The 24,046-nt window shown below is 32.8% G+C and overlaps 1 protein-coding gene across 5 annotated transcripts in view; it reads right to left on the bottom strand.

Moving 5' to 3' along the window:
• Ca-beta (Calcium channel protein beta subunit) overlaps window positions 1–24,046 on the bottom strand; it is a 602,416-nt gene that overhangs the window by 124,694 nt on the left and 453,676 nt on the right. The window contains exon 1 of one of the 5 annotated variants that reach the window (XM_074131406.1): window positions 4,690–5,156. The exons of the other annotated variants lie outside the window; for them this stretch is intronic. Within the exon in view, the coding sequence (XP_073987507.1) occupies window positions 4,690–4,737 (48 nt within the window). The 5' untranslated portion in view covers window positions 4,738–5,156. Of the gene's footprint in view, window positions 1–4,689; window positions 5,157–24,046 lie in introns of those variants that run through there. 5 annotated transcript variants of the gene reach the window in all.

The following is a 24,046-nucleotide window of genomic DNA, read 5'->3' as shown; positions in this document are numbered from 1 at the left end:
TCGTTCTTCTTTTTTTTTTAATTATAGTATCCATCTTTTAATTACATTTTTTCAAGAGAAGCTGAGCTATTTCTAGATAATAATTAGATGGTTTCTTTAATTGATCCCATTTTTACTAGAAATAGTTGAAGGTTTCCGATTAATGAATACAGCGCCTCAATCATAGAAAATATTAACTACAAAACTAACGTACCATTATTATTATTATTTTTTTTTAAAGCAAAATTGAAATTTATTTGGCGCCCAACAAATTTTTACTGCATAAGAGGACACAATTTATTAAAGCTGTTTGTTCCATTTATTATAGATATAACGTATAAATTTGGCACACAATTTCTTTTGCAGAATTTGAATCAAAGGTGTCTGCGACATCAGCCCTGATATTTATTTTAGAACCAGGCAAATGTGGCACAAAGGAGCACAGAATATACAGATATAAGTTTTTAAAATATATATATACACTTATCAATTACTTACAAGCGAAGCGAATATGAAAGAATTTTATTTATAAAGAAGTTAAAAGAAGTAACTTATCTTACTCAGCTAACTGACAGCGCAATAAAGTAATCTGTTGTCAATGGAAGAAATGATTTGCGGTATTGAGCTCAGAACCAATTTATGTAGACAACATTACTCTTTGAAATCAACTTCAATGTTTTTCACAGTACCTAAACTTTCGCCAGTTCTAACTCTCGACATATGGATAAGAGGCATTTATTTCATACTATTTTCATTTCTTTTTTAATGATTTAAGACAAAAGTAAACATCTCAGGACATCATTTTGATATTCTCGCATTCTGCTGAAGAAAGTAGAAGAGAAATTTTAAAACAACGTCATTATTGTTTGGAAGTTGATAAATCAGAGTCTCCGAGTCTGTGGGTACCCGAAACTTCTGTGAAAATCAAACTCATTAATAAAGACTAATTTAAGACAATGTTAACCAACCGCATCTTTATAATTCTTTTTCTTATTAAGGAAAAAGCTTATCAGCACCCGTTTCCTCATGAGAAGGTTGTTTGATGAAATATTAAAGTATCAATTATGATCACTACTCATTGAAATAAGTGCTGATATTTTTCTTTCCATTTTAGCACGACTATAAGTCTTAGTTATGTCTCTCTTAAAAAAGACTCGAATGAATCATTAAACCACTGAGTTTAGTTCATTGATGACCGAAGATAAAAAAGATCAACTTCATCTAATATTCATTGGCTTGTTGAAGGCGTATGACCATTCCGCAAGCGAAACTGTTGCATGTAATAAATATGTTAGTTATTCAGCATTTGATGGGACCGTCTCAAGAAAGGCTTATATTAAGAGGCCCAAAACCAAATTAAATGGTAAAGAAAACTCTCAGAAGTGTTGAGAGATAAATAAGAGATTGAAAGAGCCAGGGGCTGTGAAATAACAATTTTTTTTAAAAAATGATTTAAGGCGCGTCAACATCTGAAGTTATCGGCAGCCGGAGCATTTTTCAGTGCACTGCCGGCCTTCGGACAGTGTTCTCTTGCTACAGACAATACTATCCATAACAGGACAGTGAGCTGTAAGAAGCTCCTAGCCAGAGAAAAATCTAAGAGCCAGCAGCTGGATTCGAACCCGGGACCTCCGCGTGGGAATCCAATACGCTAACTGCATAGCTCTTCCCTAATTATAGGGGAGCCCTAACCCTATCATCCTACCAAATTTTATCTAAATCGGGCCAAGATTTACAGAGTAAATAGTAATAATAATTTTGGAGGGGGCCTCACATACATGTGGATAACTCCTACCCTATTCAATGAACAGCGTTGAGACCCCCAAAAGGCATATCTACATAACATTCCGAATCGAATGGACACCTCATCCATGAATATCGGTTCTCGTGTTTAGGCGCTACGTTGTTTACAAAAAAGGTAACAACAGCAACAAGAAGAACAAGAGCAATTTTTGAAAATGCCGTTTTTGCTCATTTTCAGGAACTTTTTTCTCGAAATCTATTATACCTATGTTGTTACAAAAAAAAATTACAGTCATAAAGGAGGATTTGCCCTACATTATAAAGAAAATTTGGGAATTTTATCTTCTATAGAAAATTTTCAACGTTACGCTTTTTCGTGCAGTTTTTGACGATCAACCCTTATACTCGTACAACTATCCTACGGGGCAGTTTTAATAAAGTGATCTCTGATCACCTAATACGATAAACATTCTGTCTGACATTCTGATATACATCAAAAGTTTCGCAGATCACGAAGCGCTTTAATGCCAAGCAACCTTTTGGATGGCAAAATATGTAGCTTGGCATTTCAGCCTCCAGTAGTGCCTAGCTTTTATTTATGAGTCGACCTAAATATTTTGTTTTAAAGTTTTACTCAGGCAATTTTATTATTCTTTAATATTATTGTACAGTTGTTGCAATAAAAATGGAAGAGAAACCACTTCTTACACCGTGTTCGCGTTGGGTCGAAAGACAACACAATGCAGAAACGAATTTCGACTAATTTATGCTCAAGAAAATAAGCATTACGTTATTTTCAATTAATGCATTATGTGTATCTCATTTCTTGATTACAGTTCTGTACTTATAAAAGTAATCATGTTACGACCAAAATAAAAACATTCTTTGAATGTCTGATAAATTATTATTTTATATTCACTGCAAATTTTGTTTAATCAATGAAGTGTTTTTCAGGTAATTTTCTTTTACATTACTTTTTTTTTTTTAATCTCCATTATGACTTAATTAAATGTGTTGCACGATTGTAATACGTGTGGTACTTATACATACAAAATAACACGTAAGTACCGGAGAGTATTCTGATGATAAGCCTTCTCTAAAATAGACGACTCCAATGGAAAACAGGAAATGCCATTTCTCGAAAACAAATCCAACGTCCTGATATACCAATAAAACAACACAGAAAATATTATAAAGAGATACTGGAGAATCTCTTCTTAATTACTTCCGGTTTTTAAAACTCCGAATTTCATCAACTTATTTAGTCCCCTGTTAGATTATATAACTGACAGGACCGTACCATTTAAGTGGTACTTCTAAAGGACTACAGAAATGAATGGATTTTGAGATAAGTGTTCCCCCCACACAGACTAAAAGAAATTTCAAAAAACGTGTACTAGCCGATGAAAACTTAATTTATAAAATTCTTCGTAACCAAAAGAATGTCAAAAACCACCATTACTTCAAATTAAAACTTTGAAATTTAGTTTTTATATTCGATTGAATGAATGCTTTTTTTAGTATAGAAAATTTTTGTGTCTAATAGCCTCAAAATTTAAGGGTTCCTTTAATTCTTAACTTGAAAATTATAAGTTTGGAATAATGGGAAAATTTATGAAAAGAGAAAACGTTGTTCAAAACTATACAGACCTAAAAAATGTTTAATTAAAATGGAATTCACAATTCTAAATGATCTTGGAATTAAGATTAACAAGTAAAATAAAATAAAGTGATTCTTAAATATGTGGAAAACAAATATTGTTTACCGTAAATATTAAATTTGGTATAAGGCAAATGTTTTGTTTTTAATTTATATAAAAACTTAAGCAGAGAAAAAGTGACAATGTACGAAAACCTTTGCTCTTTAGGTACGATATTCAATACTTATTTAGTACATTGCTTTAGAAACTTCTTCATCTTCACTAAATTATAACTTTTTTTTAAACAGAAATACTCATTTTATAAAGAAAACTGTATCCACACTGTATCCAATAATAGTAATTTTAATTTGCAAAAATTGGATTCAATCCTTAGATTACTGTCTACCTGCCTATTGTTTCATAGAACAATTATTCAAAAGTATTCAGTTTCTAAATACTTTCTGAGAGTTTCTTTTGCAATTTCTATTAAGTAAATTATTAATTTTTATTGTTATTATAGAAATTAATTACGTTTTCTAAAACGCATTACTCAGTGTCCGATTGTACACAGCCAATGTTTTTTCGACTTTAGTTTTGTTGTTTTGAAGTTAGGCGTGCTTCTGTTTTCATTGTGATAAAGATTTTATTGTTATTATTTCAGTAATATTCGTGATCTTTTTAAGACACTGAACGCAAATTAAGCTGTAGCTGATCATTTAATTTCTAAATATAATCTTTAAATTAAAACAAGAAATTTACAAATTTAGAATTTGGTTGTGAGGGCAAATGAAGAGGAAGGGAAATAAAGACTCTTTTATCAGCTCGAACCGTTACTTTTCATTTTATTTACGTATTTTCTTTTTTTGTTTCTTTTAAAAAAAGTTTTACTATTAATTTTTTTAAGTATTTAATACGAAATGAGATAGCAAAATATATATTACATATATGTAAAAAAGATCATTGGATATTGAACGTTAGATGGGGATAAAGCCACGTGACTGTTTGCCGCGTACAGCAGGGCAGTTTGAATGCCTGCCAGAACCTTGTCACAATTATTGGGTCATGGCTTATGGCCCTGGCTGGTCACAACGACAGTGAATCATCTGTCTAACCATGAAAATTATTGAAAAATAAAATTAAAAAAAAAAAAATAGACAAAATTATAATCTCGCGTAGGGAATTCATTTTAAAACAGAAATATGCTTCTTTTTATTTCTGAATTATTTTTTTTTTGAAAATTTTTACACACACAAATTATGACATATCAGGAAAGAAAACTTTGAAAACGAAATTTTGATGGATACAAAACACATTCTTCAAACATTACCTTTCTTCCATATTTATCTTTTCTTATCATTCGCCTGCTGAAAGCCATCTATCGCCCAGACCGAGAGTAAAGAAAATGGCTGTAAGACAAATCTGTGGGTACTGGGTAAGCCCAATGTCAGGAATTTTTCCAATCCATATTTTGTTTAAATATAATCACACAGTTATTTGTTAAAATAAAAGCACTAATTTTGAAATTTAAAAAGCACAAAAACACTATCGAAATTTTGTATAAAAAAATAGTTGTTATTTTTTTTTAAATTATTCTTTGAAAATAAATCTCTCGTAAATTGATAAGCACACAACGTGTTGCCTAGAAATGAGGCTGTAAGAGATGGCGATTCCAACTCTGTCGCACGACTGCCGGAGTTCATCCCCAGGCTATCAACTCACACCGTCCAACTATTAATAGAATATACGCTTCTCTCTCTTACGCCAACATATTCTTTTTCTGTGTCTTCACCTCCCACTCTTGGATGTTTCTTTATTTCACGGCCTCTACTTCAAACAAAGAGTGATTGTCATGAATAAATTAATAAGATATATCTAAGTTCAATTTTTTTTTAGGCGATTTAAAATAAAAAAATTCATCAATACTAACTTTAAACTTCATTTATTTGAATCCTTGAATATTGTGCGGGAATCCAATTTGGAAAAAAAAAAATACTTTTTGAAGAGCGAGGAGCTCGAAACCGTAGTTTTTAGAAACTAGTCGGTGTAAATTTATGAGTGTGAAAAAAATAATAATATAGCAGAGGATTCAAATTTTATACTTCATTTAGACGATATATGGGGTAGCGACAGTGAAGTTTTTGGGTTAAAATTGATCAAACCGAAATGCAACTTTATTGAATTGAAATATCAACTTTTTGCAACTGGTTTATCTGGCTTTTTAAATTTTTAGACCTACTTAACAAAAAATAGTTATGTAAAAAACTGCAAAAAATACGAGTATGTATTTATCTCTTTGCCGTAGTACGATAATAGCATTAAAATTTGGAACCAAAATTCTATCCTGAAGATTGGCGAAAGACTGTTAGAATTGATTGCAAGGTTTAATGATTAGTTAAATTTATTAAAACTGTCCTGTAGGACAGTTGTATGAAGGTTGATCGTCAAAAAATGCACGAAAAAGCGTAACGTTCAAAAACCCTAACACCCAACTTTGACAATTTTTTTTCTCTATTTCTATGAAAGATAAAAATTCTCAAATCCCCTTTAAAATGTAAGACAAATCCTCGTTTATAACTATAATTTCTTGCAACAACCCAGATCTAATAGATTTCGAGAAAAAAAATTGCTGAAAATGAGCAAAAACTTCATTTTCAAAAATTGTTCTTGTTGTTTTTGTAAACAACGTAGCCCCTAAAGGTGCGAACGGATTTTTATGAACGAAGGAGTCATTCGATTTGGAATTAGACAATTAAAATATGATATTTGATTGTTGCTTAATACTAAAACAAATTATGGGCGACTGAAAAATGACTGGTACCAAATTTGTGGCGCATATTCAGGGCATCAAATATGTCAGAAACTAGTCGCTGATAATTATAAAATAACATTCTTGTAATTCTAGTAATATTATTACATTTTATTTGCCAATTTCTATATAGATTTAAGTTTATATGGCCACTGACAGTCTATTGCTAGCGTAATCAAAGTCTTTTGTGGATTCTGCAGGAGATTATAGTTCCACTGGAAGATTATGATTGATTCAATAAATTTTCCACACCTTTGATGCCAAATTCAAAACAGATTGATCTCCCAAAAGTTGTATTACTAGTACAGGTGTTAGATGAATATAATAGATAAATCTGTTGCCTAAATACGAGGGTCGTTTGAAAAGTCCGTGCAAAGTCAGAGAGATAGCACCACTGGCGCGTATCGAGGTTATGTTTAGTTAGTAGCATCTCTTGGAAGAACACACACCAAGTTTCAGCCAGATCGGTCTATTTCTTTGTGTTTGGCATTCGTTTGAATCGATGAAGTCGAGTGATTTTCAAAAAATGGACGAAAAAGAATTTCGTGTGTTGATTAAACACTACTTTATGAAAGGCAAAACGCCTCAGGAGACTAAAGAGAAGCTTGATAAACATTATGGTGACTCTGCACCTTCGATTAGAACAGTTTATAAGTGGTTTCAAAATTTTCGGAGTGGCCATATGGGCACAAGTGACGCTGAACGTTCTGGACGCCCTGTTGAGGTTACTACTCCAGAAATCATTGATAAAATCCATGATACGGTGATGGATGACAGAAGAGTGAAGGTGCGTGAGATTGCTAGTGCTGTGGGCATCTCGAATGAACGGGTACATAATATTTTGCATCAACATTTGGACATGGCAAAGCTATCCGCAAGATGGGTGCCGCGATTGCTCACGCTTGACCAAAAACGAAATCGCGTGAAGTGTTGCAAGGACGGTTTGCAGCTGTTCCAGAAGAATCCGCAGGACTTTAAGCGTCGTTTCGTCACTGTGGATGAAACATGGATACATCACTACACTCCTGAGAGCAAAGAACAATCTAAACAATAGGTTACCAAGGGGGAATCTGCGCCAAAAAAGGCGAAGACCGTTCCTTCGGCCGGAAAGATTATGGCGACTGTCTTTTGGGATTCGCAAGGAATAATCCTCATCGACTATCTGGAAAAGGGTAAAACTATTACAGGTGCATATTATTCATCGTTATTGGACCGTTTGAAAACCGAGCTGCAAGAAAAACGCCCACGATTGGCCCACAAAAATGTCCTTTTCCATCACGACAACACACCAGCTCACACCTCAGCACTTGTGGTCGCAAAATTAATGGAAATAGGGTTCCAACTCGTTTCACATCCCCCCTATTCTCCAGACTTGGCTCCCTCGGACTACTATTTGTTCTCCAATATGAAGAAATGGCTGGCGGGAAAAAGATTTTATTCAAACGAGGAGGTGATTGCAGAAACGAATGGCTATTTTTCAGACTTGGACAAATCCTATTATTCGGAAGGGATCAACAAACTAGAGCAGCGTTGGACGAAGTGTATAAGCCTAAAAGGAGACTATGTTGAAAAATAAAAAAGGTTTACCCCAAAAAATTAAGTAGTTTTTATTTTTGTAATATCTTCTTTTTTTTATGTTACGAATGCAAGAGAAAATGACAAATTGAGAATATTGATGATATAGTAAAAGTAAAAAAGAAAACTTTGCTTATTGTTCAGCTCTTTCTAACGCTCATTTTGCCTATGGCTGCCATTTAACTAAATTGAACTTGTAGTTTTCTTTAACTGCAATTCACCCAGTGATGGATACCTTTAGAAAAATCTATGAGTGTTTCTCTAAAAATTAAAAATGAAAGAATTTCGTTTTTAAAAACTTGCACTATTACTATTCACTTTTGAACACTACTATTCATAAAATAATCCTCACAAATTCCAAGTTGTAAACACCTATGTTTTCAGGTGGGGCTTAACATCCAACTTCCAATTAAGTGTCTTGTAATGGAACGAAGGCTCATTGTCTGCTGATAAAATTGTTTTTGTAACAAATAAAAAGTAGTTACTCGCTAGACTATAACTAGGAATCTCCACGCTTCATAATTTCTACACTAACCTACGATTCTTTAAAACTTCTAATATTTTACTCGCATTTACTCGATATTTCAGGTAAAAATAACAAACGAAAATCTGCACAATTACAACACAAAGTGTAAGCGGAAGTTAAAAAGATATAAAGATCTCTTTCATTCTCCGATCTGTTTACCACTCTATCACTCCCACCCTAACTCTGAGCTTGAGGTAGAAAATAAATACTCATCTATTTTGGCCAAATGTTTTATTCTTTGTAAACAATACCAAGCCGTTCATATTCCTGTTTATGCTATATTATATTAACAACCTTGCAGTAATATTTAGACGGAAATTAGAATGGTACATTATTATAAGCAGAATTTTATTTTAGAAATGTTTCAAACCGTGTATTAAGCCAATAGTATTCATGAATCAGCAGTAATTGTAGTTAAATATGGACAATCGGTTGTTAAAAATGCATTGCTAACAATTATAAATCTAAAACTAATTGCAGAAACCTAACTATAACTACAACAGTGAATTAAAATTTATTTCAGTCATAAAATTTTTGAAAAAATGACCATTCATGAATTATCGATTCACACGTCGATAATTTGAAAAGATTGCAATACTTCCCCGTTAGTAGGTGTTGTAAGAGCAAGACGTCACTTTAATGTTAGATAGGGAAGTTCTAGCCCCATAATCCTGCCTAATTTGATCAAAATCGGGGTAGATTAGATTAAATTAGGGTGGCCTCAAGGTCTGCGCCACCGCGACCCCTTTGGATCTATTGTGGCTCCCCGGCTTTAGAGCTCACCCTCCAGACCCGTCTGCTTAATCAGACTCTTAATTCTGGAGAGTGGCTCCTGGGTAAAGCTCTCAGGGCTTGGTTTTTCCTCCCCGAGAAGCAGTGTTCCCTCTAAGCTGTGCGCGTGTGCGCGCGCACATAAATTTAAACATAGCGCACATGAAAAATATTTGCGCGCACAAAAATTTTTTGGTTAAAACGATTGCAGGAACATATGGGTATGCTAATGAGAGTAAAATCATATACAATTGACGGAAACAATGTAAATTTAAGTTAAGTTTATGCAAAATGGTTAAAACCAAAAGGCTGGAGAGAGAAGTTATAAAATAAATGCCATTAATAAAAAATGTAATCCTTAATTCTAAAATTGTTCAATTATAAGCAATTGTGAATTGTCGTTCTTGTATGTTTGTTTTGACGAATGTATTAATTTAAAAAAATAGAAGCGGACAACGTTATTATATTGTAAGTATTTAAATTTTCTTATTTTTCATTTGAATGGAAAAGGGAAACCACAGTAATCAGCTAAATTCTGTCTTCACGAACTATTGTGTTGACTTGATTTTAGGGTAGATTTTTCATTGGGTTCCGTTGTAATGTGTGGTATGCTGCACGATCGAGTCAATGCGTATAAGTAGGTACAAAATTTGGCTGAATATTAATACTATTATTGTATTGTCTTTTTTGCACTTTTTTAAATTGCCGCACAAAATTTGTTTATTTTGGAAAAAAAACTGCACACACCTAAAAAAAAGTGCGCACACAGGTCACAAAAAATTAGAGGGAACACTGCCGAGAAGTAACATCCTTAGCCATACGAGCCCAAAATCGGGATAAAATTTACTGAGTTAATTAATAATGAATGTTTAAGAGGAGGGAGCCTTACATATATGAGGCTAACTCCTCACCCATAGAATGTATAGCCTCAATATTTCCCAAAAGGCAATCTACATAAAATTCCGAATCGAATGACATCTGAATCATGAAAATCTGTTCACGCGTTTAGGCGTTGCGTTGTTTACAAAAATAGTTAACAAGAAGTAGAACGAGAACAACTTTTTGAAAATGCCGTTTTTTGCCCATTTTTGGGCAAAGTTTTTCTAAATAACTAAATTACTTATAAACGAGAATTTGCCTAATATTTTAAAGAAAATTTAGGAATTTTATCTTTTATAGAAAAAGTGAAAAAATTGTCAAATTGGGGTGTCAAAAATGACATAGATAAGGTATGCAAACTTTTAGGTAGCCAGTTTTATTGCTAAAGTACTTTACTAATTATTTGCTTATATAACTTCTTTAAAAGTACTCAATTAAAGGACTATACAGGAATATATGTATTAAGTTATGATTTAGAAGTGAATTATTATTACAAGTAGTTATTTACTTGTCATTAACTGTGTGTGATTTGTGCTCTCGATTCCACTGTAGTAAAAAACATGTAAGTTCTAATACAATTATAAGAAATATAAATAATTATTCGAGAAGGAAGAAAGGATATTGCCAATTTCAGCCATTGTATATTCACTGTTTGTATCTATCTAAGACGCCCATAGGTCTTCCCTTCCTTCCTGTAACAGCGTCATTGTGTTGTTGATACAGTCCGGTTGGTGACTGTGTTTGTTAAAGAAGTTTGCATAAGTTGAGTCTGTTTTGTTGTATTTTTAAGATCGGATGTTTTCTGGAAACAAGTTTTAGATTTTTCTCCGCTTTAAACATATAAGTGCTACCTCATACGGGATGTAATAGTTTTTAAAGTCCGCTATTCACTGATACATTTATATACAATAGTTCATACTATTTTTTTGACCATAAACTAGTCGCTCTCAAGATATCTGACAGATTGAAAATAAAACCTCTCGTACTGACTAACTATATTGATAACTCAACATTCGCACAATCACCACCAATAATAGTTATACCACCAACATTATTAATAAATTACCAAGTTCAAACAAACACTGCCCTAACCAAAACTCACCCAACATATTCGCCACTTTTACTTACATCGAAAACGAGACCTACAAACTATGTAATCTTTCTAAGAAACTAGGTTCTTAAAACTGCGCCTAGGACCAACAACAAACACTGGGAAACAGTGCACAAATCGAAACTGACAAACCTAAAGACAACAGCGGTATTTACAAACTAGTTTTTCCAGACTATGGCAGTTCCTGTACTGACCAGAGCGGGAGAAAGATCCAAGACAGATACAAAGAACACATTTGCTCGTACAAACAACTTATGCAAATCTCCTTATCAAACACAATCATCAACTGGACAGTGTCAACTACACAATGACTCTGTTACTTTCAGGAAAAAGAGGAAAACTTACGGATATCTTAGAAATATACAAACAGAAATCCAATCACTGAAACATAATGAAAGATCAAATAACCTTTAACTCTCATACACACTTTAAAGTCATTCGAACCAAACACACCGACATATCTGGGCAAACCCACAAGAAAAGCATGAATATACCCAGCGGGTAGCATGTTCTCTATTATTAAAAGTGTTATTTTTAAGATTATTTATTTACGCTTTATTTGTTAAACGATCAGAATCACAAATTCATTATTAATATTTAATTTAACAATTATTTTCCAATACAAATGAACAAGGTATGATTCACTTTTACCTGCTTTCGTTCTCACAACTTCCATTTTACAATTCTAAAACATTAAATTACAGTTGGGCAAATTTATCTGCTATCAACTAATACATAACTTGACTGACTCACACAAAATACCATCTCATCATTTTGGGATCATGCCAAAGCATTTATCAATAACATCAAGTTAAGAGAGTAACTGAACATATCGTGCATAAAGTAGAAAACGGAAAGTACACAACAACTATATTACTTGATTTAGCTGATGTATTGGACTACTTTGACACGCTGGACTGATTTACAAAATTAGGTAGACTTACGCTCTTAATTACATTATTTACATCATACGATCGTTTTTAGAAGACCTAACTTTTTGGGTAAGATTCAATGACATTACAGTACTCGACAATTCTCGCGAGCCTGCCGCAAAAAGCAATAAGTCCTAAACTCTTCAATTTCTATCAATGGACATACCTAATCCTATTATAACGATGTTAGCTACTTACGACACAATGTCATTAACAAAAGACGACCACACAGATATTAACAAAACCGACTTACAGACATCAATTAATCTTTTAAAGAACTGCTTCAATAACAAAAAACAAAAATATGGAAATTGAATTTAAATCTATTGAAAACTTAAGCAAAAATGTTCCCTCTGAGAAGATTACGAAATGAAGATCCCAAGTTCCCTATAAACTACCAAGAAATCTCGACGGAACTGGACGTCAACCCATCAACACAAAAGTGCAACAATCATAACTAATTGAACAACTAAGACAGTTATAGCCACTTATTAACATTAAATACTAACCATAATGTACAAAACACTACCAAAACCTATTCTGACATACCGCTGTCAAATTTGGATAACAGCTGGAAACGACTGACCTAAAAACATCACAAAAAACAATTCACTGACCGTCTCTTGGTAAACGAGAAAACCACAAATTCATACAATGGGTTACGTATTTTATTAAATAATAAAAATGCAGTTTTCTAACAATATACTTTCTGAATTCTTACAACCAATACACATGAAAGAAAATGATATAATTTAGTAACTTGGTTAGAGTAATTGAAGTAATTGACTTGTTATTAGTTTCTTTTTCTTGTAAAGTTCAAGATTATACGTTTGATAAGATTTCTCGACTTGATAATTCTGTCTTTAATACATCAACAAAGTTTAGAAATCAAATAAAAAAAAACAAATTGGGTAAACCAAAAATGTTAATTTTGGACTTCTAGTCGATTAAAAATGAGAACATTAAAGATTACAATGATAGTTTTGGTTTTTTTCGACTGTTGTTGATAGATAGATAGATTTTTGGGGAATATCGAGGTGCGGTCATCAATAAAAACAACTTTTTTGCTTTATACCAACGTTTCGGTAATTTTTACTACCTTCTTCAGGGTATTATAAAAAAAAGTTTGTGAAGTTTAATGTAGAGCTATATAATCATAACTGTTGAACAGTCTCAACAGTCTTATCAACATTAAAGTCCACAAAACTGTTTTTTTTGGAATTAATATGTAATATTTTTTAATGTATGATTTAATCTTTTCTTTTCAAGTTCAAAATTAGCATTTTGGTTCCTCAAGTGTTTTTTTTTTAAATCGAGTTATAAACTTTTTAATATATTATTTTTTAATTGACTTAAAGTTCAATATAACTTTTTTTTTTTAGCTTCCCCAAATGTAATATTATTTTGGAATGGATTTCTATACACTTTTTATGTATTTTATAATCTTTACTTTTTAGTCGACTATAAGTTCTAAATTAGTATTAATTTTTTCCCCATATATTTTTTAATTATTTTCTAAACAACCTCTTTGATTTATTCTATAACATTTTATTCGACTAAAGTTCAAACTTATCACTCCTGAGTTATCCCAAATTGTTTTTTGAAATTAATTGTATTAAAGTTATGACATGAGTGGTCTGGGAATGCAGGAAGGCCCTAGAACTACTGGCGCGGCACAACAAAGTTCGGTTGGAATGGGTGCCGGGTCATGTGGGTATTGAAGGGAATGAAAAAGCTGATTATCTGGCCAGGAATGGGGCTAACACTCCTTTCATCGGTCCAGAGCCTGTCCTGGGGATCACCAGGGGTTCGGTTCGCGCGGCTCTCAGAGATTGGATCTGGAGGGAGCACGAAAAGAACTGGGTGATGTGTCCTGGGGTTAAACACAGCAAGACCTTGATGCCTTGGCTGTGTAAGCAAAGATCCAAAGAGACCCTGTGTTTGGGCAGAAATCAGATTACTCTGATTACAGGCCTATTCACGGGGCACGGTAGGTTCAAGAAGCATCTGCGCAAGGTGGGGCTTATCAGCTCGGAGCCGTTGTGCAGATTATGTCAGGAAGAGGAGGAAACGGCCTCTCACCTGTTGTTCGATTGCGTTGCAATCGAAAGTTTGCGCTATGAAACCTTTGGAACGTTGAGGCCGAAGGAGATAGTAGCGCAAAAACAACTAGTAGGGAAAGTCCTTGACCTCTTTAGGAGGGGAGGGTTCGCCTACTAGAACTAAGAAGGGACTGGCACAATAAGTCTTCTGTGGCTGCGGTGCCTTGGGGTATAGGTCCCGTCCCATCTATCATCTTAATCTTAATCTTATGACATGAGTGACTAGTCGAGAAATTTCATCGAGGGTAGCACCTTAAACTTTGCAAGTACAAATTACTACTTACAACGAACGAGTCAATTACTGTTACCCATGCTACCAAATTATGTCAGTTTCTCTCAATTGTAATGGTTGTAAATTACTTCAAGAATAAAGACTACAGGCTGTTCAAAATAAAGTACTTTTTTTTGTTTCGTAATCTGTTTTTTTTTTGGAGGGGGGGATTAATCTAATTCTAAAATTGTACCGCACTTCCACCAGTTACAATTAAGGGGAAACTATAACACAAAGACAGAGTAATGATAATAAAAAACAGCGAACCCCATTATTGATGCGAAATGTATGGAATGAAGTCGGCAGTTTGGTAATAAAGCATACTGGTTCAACGGCGTAGTTTGTGTGAATGTAGATGGGCGGTAGAACACAGAACCTCCACAGCCAGATGTAAACAATGGAATGCGAGAGAGTTCATGTAACTATGAACTTCTGGAGTATCAAAACATGCGTCGTTTTCCAACTAACAGACCTTTCTATATGTTTGCTGGAATTCGATAAAACCATATAACCCTTTTATAACCTACACATGGATAAAGTACCTCTTTCTGCCGCCAGTAATATGTTGCAATATTTTTCACAATTAGATAGCAATAAACATTGTTAGAATAGCTCTTTATTAATTTAGTGCTTAACTGCGTTCACTCTTTATTAAAACTGCGAAAGAATTTGTCAACAAAATGTCTGCGACCAGCCCAGTGTCCACCGTATGATCGTTTTTCAATTTTGAGATTGAGATTTTGATTTTAGGTCTTTATAGTCAGTAGTAGCAGTAAGTAGTTTTTACAAATTGGTTCATATTATATAGATGTGTGTCTGTATATATAAGTTTTTTATTCATTTATCTATGTTTTATTTTATTTTTGTTATTTTTTAACATGCAGCGCATACTCGTACATTTAGAGTTATAAGCAATTTATGACTTCATTAAATTGAATAACATAATATTGTACTGAATTATGAAATAATAATGAAAATGAGATGTTAATAATTTACGTAACTCCCAATACCAAACATATAATTAACTAAATTTGGTAAATCTTTACAATAGCCCACGGAGGTGTGGCCTAATATCGAAGTGATTCTGATTCGCTGTTAACATATAACCCGCCAAATTCAAATGTAAATATAAAAATATTTCATTTTATATTTACATTTAAATCTGGCGGGTTATATGGTAACGCGATTCAGAATCACTTCGAATTATTAATTCAAGATTGAAAATTTTATTACCCCCCTTTTTGTGGGGGCTTTGTCCCCACGCCCCTGATCTATTTTTTATTTTTATGGGGGGCTTCGCCCCCCACACACCCCTCACTACCCAACTAATCCACACACAACTCTAATTTGTAATTCAGACACATGAAAAACAAAAGAAAAGAAGCCTACCTTATTCAATGCAATCCCTATCCTTCTGTTAGTACAATTTATTTACTCCCTTAAATAATGCTCTCATTTGATCGCCCATGGAAGAATGACTCCTTTTCATACTTAACACACTTCAGTCCTACATATCTATTACTAATGAAACCAACACTCATTCAAAATTTTGAAACTTTCATCTCTCCATCTTCACTCAGACTACATTCATGCTTTAAATAAAAGAAAAACTGTAGATTTTAAACGTTCATGTTTTATGAACTTTAAAAAAAAACGCACCTAAAGTTACACACTGGACACTGGCGGGAACTGATAATACGTTGGAAAGGAAGCAGTTACTAAGTGTGAGTGTACAGCGCATGCTCACTAAAAATAAATAGGCAAGAAATTCAAAAAAATTATATATAGCACATTAGCGGGAAGTTGAGAAATTTAAAAAGAATATATTGAACATTGGCGGGAAGTAGTTTAAAAAGTCAACGGTAAGTGTGCTGTACTGCGCATGCGCTTAAAATAAATAGGCCACACCTCCGTGGGCTATTGTAAAGATCAACCCTAAATTTTACTAAATTTGATTCACATAAGTCACAAAATGTCAAAAAATCAATGGTTCTTATAAACGCAAAAAACTGTGTTAAATTGTCACAAAACTAAACCGTTCATTGAATCGCTTTTTCAGTTTCTTTAAAGCCCTTTTCTTAAAAAAAAAAACAATTTTTATTATACTTTGTAAGCACATCGTGGATTTATAACTATCATATCTTTGGAAGCTTCATTTGGTAATTCTGTAAAGCATGAAGTTAGACGGGATTAAGGTTCCCTTGGATGTCACTTTAAGAGAGCAAATTTAGCAATGTAGCAGCTTCACTCAGATTCTTTGATTCATGAAAAAAATTTATTACATAAATTGAGGAAAAATAAAGAACTGTTTCTTTGCACCGTAATATATAATACAGCATGCTGTTTATCTGAGAATATTCTTTGAAATTACGTGTATTCGTTTAATTTTTCAAATTTGATATTTGTGATATTTTTTTATGCTGTTCAATCTCCACTTCTTTTAACGGTGACTTTCCAAAAAACCAATAATAAATAAATTTAATATAAAAGATAAATAATTGAATGAAGAAGATCACACAAAAGCTAAAACCTATTAATAATAATAATTATGTTTAGAACGACTAAATATACATATATTCGGGTCATTTTGTGTTCCATTCCAAGGTATGAATACTGATTTTCCGCCCAGATATATATTTTTTAACATTCTTGTCTATACACTCTTCTCTTTGATATTCCCATCATTATATCTCGTGGCCTAAACTAGGATTTAGTTGGGACATTGCCTAGACGGCACAGGAAACGATACATATCTTTTAACTTTCTTACCGCGACATTAGTGGACTGAACTAGCAATCTTGCTGTTCACTAGATTTGGTGTCACCATTTTTAAGGGCTATTTGTTCCTTTTCTGACATAGTTGAACATTTTCTTAGATATTTATGGCATATCCAAGAAGATAAACGACAATATTATGCAACCTTTAGATAGTCTCTCGTACAGGTTCTAGTTTTTTGCCTGGTGAATCACAAATACACAAATATTAACACAAACCTAAACTGCAATACTTTATTTTATTTATTTTTCTAGTTCTATTTGTGCGTTAAAGTTTCAAACAATTTATTCACCACTTTGGGGAAGCTGTAAGTATCAAACCTAAGTAAATCTTTAAATAAGACGAGTATCTCTTTAAAAAAAAAAAGTACTCTAAAAATGGTTTTTGCACAACACATTTTATCTCTATAAAATTGTGGGATAAGCTGAAATAGCCGCTTGGTTCGGGTATAACATAATATTAATGTTGCTTATGAAGTTTAAAGCCCCAACTATAAGCCAAGCGAAATACTCATAATGTGTGATAGAAGCGTTAGATGAATATAAATTTGCTTATTTATGGGGCTTCATTTATTAACAGCATAAAAAAGGAGCATAACAAAAAATATTTACGAGAAGAGGGCTGAAACAGAGGGATGAACTTATCCTTTACTGAAACAGAGATTATCTAACGTTAGCTTTTTAGAGTGAGGAACCTCAAATCAATAGTTTCTATGGCGCAACAGAAAAAGTTTTTAGACAAAATCTTATGGCATGTTCGGTAAACAGTGATTTGGTTCTTCACGAACTTCTGATTGAAGAGCAAATATTATTTTTTTAAAAAATTTCCTACCATTTTAATTTAGTTAGACTCGTTTAGAATGATTCCGTAAAAGCTCTACATTCTTTTCAATTGACCCGGAGTTTATACAGGGTGTTCATTTTAAGACGGTTCGATTGCATTTCATGCTTGAACGGTTAATCTGATCAAAAAATGGTAGAGGAAAAATTTGTTGCCCGTCACCTCTAGTTTCAGAATATGTGACTTTATTTTTGATTCCTACCCGCTTACGCGGCTGACGCGCGACCAAAAGTGAGGGTTCGCAGTTGACCCTCATTTTCATATACACAGTTTTAAAGAGTATAAAAAGTTATGAAAGAAACCGGAAACCGCAATTCGATATCTTCAAAATTAAAGGTACCATTTTAAAATCTGGTATTTATTAATCATACTTCAATTTTTTAACTTGTTATCAGAGAGAAAGAAGAGAATAGGTCATTTTTATGTATTTTTTCATCCTCTTTCTACTAAAAATATTGCCGAGGCAGTAAAGCTAGTATTTTTCTTAATATCGGGAAATAAGTCGTTTTTCCAGTGATTTTTCTTTGATTGTTAAGAGCTTTAGATGTTCTCAAGCATACACAAAATGGCTAAAAATTAATTTTACATCTGTTACAAACAAGAAGGTTTAATAATTATTTGGTAATTTTGGAAGAATCGCGTTTAATTACCAACAAAATTGGAAACCTCCTGCCACATATTTAAGTGATCAATATCTTTCATGTAAATGATCAAACTTATTCCTTAATTTATCAAATAATGCACTTTACTCAACTTGTGAAGCATGTACTGTGCCTTCAAAGGTGCCTCCTCTGGCAAAGCGGAGCCAGGTTAGCCAGGAGGTTAACAACTGCTCTCTGTGAAGGCAGCTATTGAGCTATAATATAGCCGTAATTCAAGAAATCAGATGGAAAGATAAAGAAAAAAGTGACTCATTTAGGACCTAATACAGATTGCCTTACAGTACGACTGGAGCTTACTCCAGCCCCATAGAAACAATATTTGATTCCCTCAGAACCTATATGATCTAACAGACAGACACATTTCACAGAGGATTATTGATCGAATCATTAAGATAATAAATTTAAGACAATAATAAGGAAAACAATTTATTTAGCTAGCAGATTATTTCTACCATGCAAAAATACCGTAATAAATAAAAGTAACATACAAAATAATAAGTAAAATGTTAATTTTTTGTTTGTAGTACGTTCTGCTATAGTTTTGGTTTAAGTCATGTGTTCAAGTCCGTAGTATATTCAGCTTACTAAGTTCATATGTTGTCTAGGAATGTCTGTGATTTCCTTTCTTTGAAATATTCTGGGTATTTCTAGCTACCTGTGTATTCCATATAAACCTAGTTGTTCTCAAGGCCTTATGTAGCACATTAGTTTAAAAAATAAAATACAAATAAATAAAAGAGAATATTTAAATTATTAGAAGGTGCAGCATATTCTCCTAGCCTCAGATCAAGAGCAACTTAGTAAGCCATGCAGATGCTGCAGACACAATCACAGATGGAGAATATTATATGAGGGCAATAGTTGGTTACATTCAAAGTACTTCGTTGAATCCGCACCTTGCAATGAGTACAATATTTGCTGTTAAATTATTCAACTGCTATCATAACGTAGGTAAAAAGAATTTTTTTTTTTCCTGCCACGTTTGATTCCTTTTGTTAATTTAATATAAAATATATAGGATGTATAAATTTGTAGGCTACTATGTGCATGGGCGAATAAATTAATGAAAATAAGTCAATATTTTATTGTTAGTTTTGCTTTTTTAAATATACTTCTGTTGAAACTCAGCAGTACGGTACTCCACCTTCTCTGTTACCCTGTATGTCAGTGTGAAGGTTATGTTCTGCTAGATAGATGTCATACATGGTTGATATCATAAAATATATCGCACTGTATATGTTTCCATCTAAAAACCATGTATTCACTTGTTACGGGTGTATTTATCATTGTATCACATCATTCACATTGCACAGCTTGTATTTATTTGTTGGTTTTTTATTACATCATGATCTGGTTTGCATGATACTGTAAGCCAATGCTATGCTCCTTTCTTATCCAAGGCATAATACAGTTCTTCTCCGAAGTGACACACTAAATGTACATGCATTTTAAGTGTCGGTGAAGTAGAAAGTTTCCTAATAAAAACATATCCACACTTTAAGAGATGTAAAAATAAAATCACAACCTTAATAAAGACAAACGTTTAGCTTACACACTTCAGCCTCATAAACAACAGCAGTCGCAGCAACTATTGTCCAAATGATAAAGCTTTTGATTCATCATGAGTTTTATATCATTAATTGTTCTTTGGCAATTAAAGAAAAATTAAACATATTATCATTTTCAATGTCTTAGTCAGAAAAGTACAAAACGGCACTGTACTTCAGTACTTTAATTAGAAACGATGGTGTATACACACTGGAAAATTATACTGCTGATTCTTTTATTTTATTAATTAATGGTATTACTTTCCTTACGTCATCTTGCGTACCTATTTTGCTTTGGGCATGGAGGTACACTTAGCTTTGGACCACGGTACATGGTATGTCATACTTGAGGAGCTCTGTTATAGGTAACAAGATGGGAAGGCCAGTGTAACAGTAGCTGGCTAGGATAGGTTATAATTTTGTAAAAATATTTGTCGAGCAAATCCTTGGTTTAATTGGTCTGCTAATGCTGAACTTTGCTTAAAGCGGCACACATTGTGTATTCAGACATATCTAGAAGACTCACAACTGTTCAGCTCCCAGTTTGCGTATACTCACCACTTACTGGATCTTTCCATGAATACTCTCGTCTTTTGATTTCGCTATTTCGCTCTTGCAATCAACACATGTGAATTAGTTGTGCTTTCTATCCTTGAAAGTAAAATGTTTTTGAGGTATTCTAAAATGAAACGATTGTAATTTACCATAGTGTCTAATGTAATTCTGCATTCAATTGAAATGAAGAAAGTAGAGCGATTTTATTAGAACCTTGGTGACCTTGAATTAAATTGTCATACATCGTCCTCCGAACTGCTGCGTTTCAGGCCATAATTTTCATTCCAAGTGCTCCATGTAATTGGTTGGCATTACATCCTGCACCTTTACTATTAAAAAAACGAGAAGGATACCTCTGATTGAACATTTTTTGAAAATTTGAAAGGATCGTAATACTTCTCTTACTCAACTAAAGTGAAAGGGAAAATTCTATTCTGCCTTCGTTGAATATGGAAATAGTTCGAGTGTGTTTTAAAATAAAACCAATTTTGACAAACATAATCGTCAAATATCTTTTCTTGCCATTTGCTTGTTTTTAAGCATCCCCGCTAAATATTGTAAAACTAAGAAATTCTAAAATAGTTTTTTAAAATTATATTCCAGACGTGTTTGGTCCAAAAATGGTACATTTGGAGAAACTGAATGTGCCGAAGACTTGGAAAATTTCAAATTTCAGGTTCAATACTTTTTTAGTACCCTTCAGAATAGATCAACTGTTTTTCAAAACCTTTTCATCCTTTTTAGAGTGAATTCTAATATATTAGTAAAAGAATACTAAATGGCCACTAACTTTCATTATTTTATTAATAATTTTTTAGCAAAGGCTTAAAACACTTCTTTTTTTTGTCAAAGTTCCAAATTTAATTTGCGTCAAATGACGGCGAATGACGTCAAATAACCCGGATGTATATTCTATAATAAATTTTGTCAAGTTTTTATTCATTTAAAAAGTGAACAAAACGAGACAAGTTTAAATATTAAGTTTTATAAGTTATTCACAAATATTGTAATGATAAAAACTAAGATCTACATAAAAATTAGTGCCTCTACAGGAAATATAAATAAAATAAAATAGAAACCAACAGTGCAAAACGTATTAACTAATTTTGTAGTTGGCAAGAGATAGTTTTTAATTCGCAACTAGACCAACCTCATTATTGAGTGTGTTGGAGAGGCAGTAGATAGTTCCCAACTGTCCTAAGGGGTGTTTCTCCATTTTCTTGTATTCACTTGGAATTCGTTCAAAATTTTTCTATTTACACTTTAATATTGTCTGTTATCTTTTATTTATTAGTATTCTTTCATTTGCTGATAACATAAGAAATTACTGTACTGAGACAGAATAGCTCGTCGCAGTACTATCGAGAACAACATTGACTGAGCATAAATAGTTTGAAAATATCTTGCGAAATGTTTATACAACTTATGCAACTTATTTTAAAAAGGTAAAACATCTAATTGCCAGATAATATCTCATTTCATCGCTTTTGAAACATAGTCACAATCCTATCAATTGCTTGAATTAATTTATTAACTGGTTATTTAAAAAATCTAAACTTTTAGCTTTATTGCTGCCTTTAAACTGAAAGAAATCTTTTTATATCCAAAAAATCACCTTGCTACGGACACAGAAAGTCCTTAGTAAAAAAGCAAAACAATACAAAATAAAAATAATGCTTTGTACTCTCTTACTTTTGTGGTTAGTGGATTATCAATTCAGAAATATCTGTCGGCAAAACAGTTTCTGGGTTAACAGATACATCCTATTCTGATAACAACATTGCAGAAAAAAAAAAAGAAAAGTCAAAATTAAATGAAAACCTAAAGTAACACAGTCAAGGCCCACAGAACCTGGGATTGGTCCCTCAGACAAGAATTGGCTGCCATCCAAGCGCCTATAAAGATAAAGGCAGTGGCATAATCTGCTGGATTTAGTGTGAACTAATTCTGAGTGAATCCAGGGATAAGAACTTGCAATACTCTTGTTAAATACTGGTACATGACACTTTTGAGGCCTCTCAATTACTCATTACGGCTAAGGGTTTTTCATACTTCGAAATTAGTGTTTATTAAATATATGAATGTCGCTATATAATAAAAGTAAGGATACATATTTTACTTTAAATAAAATACGTTGTCCTTAGATAGAACTTTTTACACTATGTTTGTGACAGAATCTTAAGTGGAAGTCAAATTCTCCCAAACTGATGAAACAACATCTGTTGGTAGACGAAAATCTGAAACTGATCAAAAATTAAAAAAAAAAAGATCTAGCGAGCGTAATAGGGTTAAAATCAATGGTACTATCCAGTGCTGAGCAACCAACTTTATTGTCAAAAGTGGTAGATAGTTTTATTTGCTAAAAGTTATAGTTTGGCAAGAACAGGTAGTCTCTTAGGACTACCATAAGATTCTGCATTAGGTTTTTGATTAAAATCAGTGAATTGCAAGTATGTACTACTTTTTACTGAAATCATTTTTTTAGTTTTTATAAGAATTTGCAAACGGCACGATTTTTTTTTTTGTAGGCATACCAATCGTATGATTATACAGTCGAACCTCTCAATAACGGACACTGGCGGGGGAAAGCAAAGTGGCCGCTGTTTGGAGGTGGTCGTTAGAAGGAGGTAGACAAGTTTCATAATGAAATAATATGGGTTTTTTTTCCAAACATCTATTTAAAAATTGTTTATTATTAATAGATTCAAAAACTTATATAATTGCATAATTATTTAGCTACATGATATGCATCAAATTTTTCTTAATTATCCAAAAAAATTATCAAAAAACTACATATTATTGACTTATTTAATAATTTTTATAATAATCATCACATTTATTCATAACAAAAATAATTTATGGTAAAATTATCATCATACCATCATCTATTATTAGAAAAAATAGAACAAAACTTTCGGCAAGTTGACGATGGCTCGATTTGGTTTTTGCAAAAATCTTCCAACACATTTATTTTCTCTTTTAGAGTTAACCATTTTCGTTTGAGAGACATATAGGAAAAAATAATATTGTTCGTCCAAAGTAATATTGAAAAATGATTAAAATGGTACAAGATGTATGGAGCTTATATAGAAAACTTTAGGAAAAACCAGAAAAAAAAATACAAAAACTTGAGAGGGGATAATTCTTTTGATCACCGCGTCAAACGAACTTTTAAGAATAAGGTGGTCGTTGGTGGGAGGTGAAACATTTAATCCGTTCCCCAAAAATCATTGTCCGCGGTCGCTATTTAGAGTGTCCGTTAGACGGAGGTTCTTTTATACAGAAAGTGCATCGTGGTAAAACGGGAAAATACAAAAACTGTCCGTAAATG

The sequence above is a fragment of the Rhodnius prolixus genome, unplaced genomic scaffold (assembly GCF_049639745.1).
Source record: "Rhodnius prolixus isolate KJV_2025 unplaced genomic scaffold, Rpr scaffold_4, whole genome shotgun sequence".
NCBI classification, from domain to species: domain Eukaryota; kingdom Metazoa; phylum Arthropoda; class Insecta; order Hemiptera; family Reduviidae; genus Rhodnius; species Rhodnius prolixus.
This window is presented reverse-complemented; position numbering and strand designations above follow the sequence as displayed.